The sequence below is a fragment of the Staurois parvus genome, unplaced genomic scaffold (assembly GCF_062004578.1).
Source record: "Staurois parvus isolate SC_StPar_1 unplaced genomic scaffold, SC_StPar_1.0 ptg001842l, whole genome shotgun sequence".
In the NCBI taxonomy this organism is placed as follows: Eukaryota; Metazoa; Chordata; class Amphibia; order Anura; family Ranidae; genus Staurois; species Staurois parvus.
This window is the reverse complement of record NW_028319638.1, coordinates 380,096-385,905: the sequence shown is the minus strand read 5'-3', so window position 1 is coordinate 385,905 and position 5,810 is coordinate 380,096. Positions and strand designations below refer to the sequence as shown.

Here is a 5,810-nt window from a genome sequence, read left to right as displayed (position 1 = left end):
TGTAAAATAAACAAAAATCCGCCATAAGGAAACGGGGAGCATAACCACATTGCACACAATTCCCACCTAATTTGCCCCCATCTGTCATATTTAGATGTAATAAGTACCGGTGTAGCACCATCCACCAAATATCCAAAGGCAACGATACAAGTGAGCCATCAGGGTATGAAGACACTAACACAGACCACCAAATGAATCAGTTAGTTAAATCTTCACCCAAACCTGCAAGTATCCACCTCAAAACACTCGCTTCTAGGGAGGGAAACTCCCAATCACCTAAAAGATATCCCCTGCTGACTTACGGACCATCGTGAACGTCACTTCTGGTGCGGGCGGTGTAATGACGTCACTTCCAGTGCGGCACAGACAGCACCGAAACTGCTACATTTGGTTTCTGGGTTATAAGAACCCCTGGTCATGCAAAGGGTAAGTACAACTGTGAGCCCCTGACTTGTTTACATTTTATGAAAGACATTAATAACATTTTTAGTCAACTAGAAATGTCCCAGGAATACAAAAAGTGTTAAATTTCAGAATGATGCCCGGATCAACTGTAAGTGATAATAAGACCTCAGAAGTGCCTCCATGAGATCTTTGTTCCTCAGGCTGTAGATCAGAGGATTCAGCAATGGGTTAATGAGGGCAGATATGACTGTAGACAGTTTATTTAAAATGGCCATATTGGTGGAAGATGGAACAAAGTAAATAAAAATTAAAGATCCATAAAAGATGAAGACCACGGTGAGGTGTGAGGTGCAGGTGGAGAACGCTTTCCTCTTTCCAGTCTTGCTACGGATTCTGAGGATGGTACTAAGAATATAGACATATGGAAGAAAGGTCATAAGAATGATTCCTAATCCAAAAGTAGCACCTGTTAAGAATATGACCACCATGTTTATGAAGGGGTCAGTACATGTAATTTGAATCACATGAGGAAGGTCACAAAAGAAGTTGTGGATGGAAGCTGGTCTGCAGAAGGACAACCTGAGCAAAAGTAAAGTATGGAGCAAAGAGACAGAACATCCTACAACCCAGACCATGGAGGCCATACGAGCACAGACCCTCCAAGACATCATTAGTTTGTAATGTAGGGGGCGGCAGATGGCAATGTAGCGGTCGTAGGACATAGCCGAGAGCAAGGAAAGTTCTGAGCAAGCAAAGCAGAGATAGAAAAAGACTTGGGCTATACAAGCAGGAATGGATATTGATTGAATTTTTGTGACCAAGTCATAGAGCATCCTCGGTGCGGTCACTGATGAATAGGACATGTCCAGAAATGCCAAGTTGGCAAGAAAAAAATACATTGGGTTGTGCAGATGGTGGTCAGTGAGGACCAAGAAAAATATAAGAAGGTTTGTGATAAGAGTCATCAGATAGATCAGAAGGAAAAGCCCAAAAAGTGCATTCATGGTCAGTGGGTGGTCTGATAGACCTACGAGGGTAAGAGACGTAATCTCTGTCTGATTCCTCATATTATTCATTTTTCTTTCTCTCTGTTTTATGTATCACTATAGAACAGTAATAAAATTACAGATCTGAGGATTTATTAATAGGACAAACCTGTACGGAGTGCCTACACATTACACTCAGGGTTACATGCCGACATTTCTGGCAGCTAATGATGTATTCTTATATAAGATGTTGGCAGTCCCGCAGTCATCAGAGAGATCAGATGGAAGAGCACACAAAGTGTATTCGTGGTCAGTGGATGGTCTGATGGACCCACAAGAGGTAATCTCTGGCAGATTCCTTGTATTAATCTTTGTTTTTAGTTTATCAGCATAAAGTAGTCATCAAATGATCAGTCTGAGGATTTATCAATAGGAAAACATATATGTTGTGCCTGCACATGATACTCAGGTTCACCTGGAGACATTTGTATCAGATAATTACTAATTCTTATATAAAATGTCGGCATTCCCTCAGGACAGTCTGTTGTGTTGTAGGAACACAAAGCTGAAAGCCTCATTAAAGGTCTCTTAAGATGTAGTTTATAACCCCCTGAGAGCCCCTTTTCTATAACTGAGTACAATCTTCAACATTTGAATTTAAAATCCACTGTAAGTATTTTTATAGTTTTATCACCTCTATTACTTCTTGGTTAGTGGACAGAGGGACCTAACACACTACAAAAGGAACACGGCTTTTCTTTTAGCTTCCATCATTTTGTAGTTACATTTTATAAGGGTTGCCATTTTAACACTTTGTTGGATTGCACAGTGGATAGTCAGTAAAGAGCTAGAACCCTTAGCTTTGGTTGGGTACAACTGTCCAGGGTCACCCCAGATTGGTAGCCAAACTGGCCAAAATACAGGAACAGAAGACACAGGTGGGTCTTCCTAAAAATCATTAATGCTTCAGCCCTTAGGTTTGAGTGGCTAAAAAGTGGCCAGTGTCACTATTTTTTGATGGCAGCACCAACAAGCCTTAACCCCTTTGTGCAAGCACCTCCCAGACCTTTAAGGGGTTTCTGAGAGCGGGAGGCGGGCCCGGGTTTAGGGTCATGTGACCACCATGATTGGCTGTCACATGATCGCAAAGATCCCGATTGCAAGGAAAGATCAGGACCTTTCCACGGGACGCCGACACGTGCTGGGAGCATGCAGGGTGTGCGTTCTCAGCACATCTTTGTTTTCAAATTGTACACAAATATGTGGCTGCTTGGTGTCAAGGCCCAGCCACTGAGAGGCCGCATATTTGCGTATGCTCAGCATGAGGCTGTTAAAGTGGAGACATAGGGAAGCGTCTTTATAAAAATAATTAGAACTGCTGGCCTTAGGTATGGAGAGGGAAATCTGGCCTGTGGAGGCACAGTTTGAAGGCCGCATCAGAAGAATCAGCATGATACTGTATATATGTTTACATAGTTACATTGGTCCAGTTTGGACCAGAATGTGTTTGGGGTGTTATTCCACATATTCCCATGTAAGCAAATAATTTAAGTGACAACTTTGTGTTAAAAAATATCCAAATATGTGTGTCAAAAAATAAAATCTTCCATGGGCTCAACATGCAAATTCCTTGGTGTCGACTTCCCAAAAATGGGTCATTTGGGTTTTTTGTTATTTTCTTGGAATTTTAGCACCTCAAGAAATGTGATAGGCAACATGCCGGTGTGTGTTTCTGTGCAAACAAACATGCCTAAAAAGGATACTGGTGGAAGTGCCTCCAAAAAGAACGCAAAAAAACAATATTTTCTACATTCTAAAAATATTCAATAAACTCAAATGTAGTCGTATGCTTAGGCCAAAATATATTCTGCTAAATGTCTTTGGTAAAAAATAAAATTCCAATAAGTGTGTATTGATTGGTTTGTGTGAAATTTATAGCGTCTACAGACTATGGGATAAATACTGGAATTTACACATCTTTTACTTTCTGACTGCCTATCACAGTTTTGGAGGTCCTAAAGTGCCAGGGAAGTGCAAAATCCCCCCTAATGATCCCTTTTTGGAAAAGTAGACACCCTGAGGAATTTGCTGAGAGGCATGTTGAGTCCATGGAATATTTTACTTTTTGCAACAAAGTTTTACAAAGTGACAGAAAAATTATTTATTTTTTCTACACAAAGTTGGCACTTAAATGGTATATTACTCACGCACGCCATGGGTATATGTGGAATAACACCTCAAAACACATTCTGCCACTTCTACCGAGTTTGGGTATACCTCATGTGAGAGACTTTTTGGCAGCCTCTGCACATACAGGCCCCCAAAATCCAATGACCACCTTCAGGCTCTCAAAGGGCATATTTCCTCATGTCACTTCCTCACTCCGGTTTTGGAGGTCCTGAAATGACAGGATAGTGCAACCCCCCGCCCCTCCAAATGACCCCATTTTATAAGTGTTGCCATTTTAAAACTTTGTTGGATTGCACAGTGGATAGTCAGTAAAGAGCTAAAACCCTTAGCTTTGGTGTCCGGACTGGAAGAGGGATGAAAATGTCCGGGCTGGAAGGGGGGGAAAGTGTCCGGACTGGAAGGGGGTGAAAGTGTCCGGACTGGAAGGGGGGGAAGTGTCAGGACTGGAAGAGGGATGAAAGTGTCCGGACTGGAAGAGGGATGAAAGTGTCCGGGCTGGAAGGGGGGGAAAGTGTCCGGACTGGAAGGGGGTGAAAGTGTCCGGACTGGAAGGGGGTGAAAGTGTCCGGACTGGAAGGGGGGGAAGTGTCCGGACTGGAAGAGGGATGAAAGTGTCCGGACTGGAAGAGGGATGAAAGTGTCCGGGCTGGAAGGGGGGGAAGTGTCCGGACTGGAAGAGGGATGAAAGTGTCCGGACTGGAAGAGGGATGAAAGTGTCCGGACTGGAAGGGGGGGAAAGTGTCCGGACTGGAAGGGGTGAAAGTGTCCGGACTGGAAGGGGGGGCCAGAGTCCGGACTGGAAGAGGGATGAAAGTGTCCGGACTGGAAGAGGGGGAAGTGTCCGGACTGGAATGGAGGAAAGTGTCCGGACTGGAAGGGGGTGAAAGTGTCCGGACTGGAAGGGGGGGAAAGTGTCCGGACTGGAAGGGGGTGAAAGTGTCCGGACTGGAAGGGGGGGAAAGTGTCCGGACTGGAAGGGGGGGCCAGAGTCCGGACTTGAAGAGGTATGAAAGTGTCCGGACTGGAAGAGGGGGAAGTGTCCGGACTGGAATGGAGGAAAGTGTCCGGACTGGAAGGGGGTGAAAGTGTCCGGACTGGAAAAGGGATGAAAGTGTCCGGACCGGATGGGGGGGAAAGTGTCCGGACCGGATGGGGGGGAAAGTGTCCGGACTGGAAGTGGTTAAGGGTTGGATTAGCTGCTCTTTCACATATATATACAACTTCACATATTAGTTTATTGATTCCAGTGGCTATATCCATATTCTGGTCAAACTTTATTATAAGCTTCCCTGCAGGTAAAAGTTAAGAAGAGTTTTCTACCACTTTAATGCCAACCCCAAAAAAGTCGATGGGCGCTGAATCTTTATTAATAAAGTGGAACATTAAAAACTCCCACTTCCTTTACATAACATATTTGGGGGATGTCCTAAATCTGCCTGTGAAGTGGAGCATCTATACAATCTCTAAATGTATAGTATGTAGTACAGAAAATGGGGATATTTACAAAGTAAAAATACTATTTAAATTGCTGATAAATGTAATTTCCCTACCAGCCTGGTGTTCTTTGTAAAAATTGTCCTAGGGGTCTGGTATGTATTTCAGGGGACTTTTTTCTACAAAGCAAAGAAGCTGGTGGGGAAGTTTCAGTTACCAGTATTTTTTGTCACTTTTGCTGAAGAATGAAAAAAAAATCATACCAGAAACTTTATTCTTGATCAGTGGTTCTCAACCTTTCTAATGCCGCGACCCCTTAATACAGTTCCTCATGTTGTGGTGACCCCCAACCATAAAATTATTTTCGTTGCTACTTCATAACTGTAATTTTGCAGTGGGAGGACTAGTGCCCCATCACTGATGTCAGTGGGATGAATAGTGCCCCATCGTTGGTGTCAGTGGGGGGAATAGTGCCCCATCGTTGGTGTCAGTGGGGGGAATAGTGCCCCATCGTTGGTGTCAGTGGGGGGAATAGTGCCCCATCGTTGGTGTCAGTGGGGGGAATAGTGCCCCATCGTTGGTGTCAGTGGGGGGAATAGTGCCCCATCGTTGGTGTCAGTGGGGGGAATAGTGCCCCATCGTTGGTGTCAGTGGGGGGAATAGTGCCTCATCGTTGGTGTCAGTGGGGGGAATAGTGCCCCATCGTTGGTGTCAGTAGGGGGAATAGTGCCCCATCGTTGGTGTCAGTGGGGGGAATAGTGCCCCATCGTTGGTGTCAGTGGGGGGAATAGTGCC

The 5,810-nt window shown here is 44.5% G+C and overlaps 1 protein-coding gene across 1 annotated transcript; it reads right to left on the bottom strand.

Moving 5' to 3' along the window:
- Positions 1-530: 530 nt before the first annotated feature.
- On the bottom strand, positions 531-1,481 carry LOC149434073 (olfactory receptor 1G1-like). The gene has a single exon (XM_089664165.1). It carries the CDS (start codon positions 1,479-1,481, stop codon positions 531-533), a length of 951 nt encoding a protein of 316 aa, XP_089520291.1.
- Between the last annotated feature and the right edge of the window lie 4,329 nt (positions 1,482-5,810).

What these genes read in the sequence shown, in the direction of transcription:
- LOC149434073 (XM_089664165.1), bottom strand. Translation starts at nt 1,481, where the DNA reads ATGAATAATATGAGGAATCAGACAGAGATTACGTCTCTTACCCTCGTA.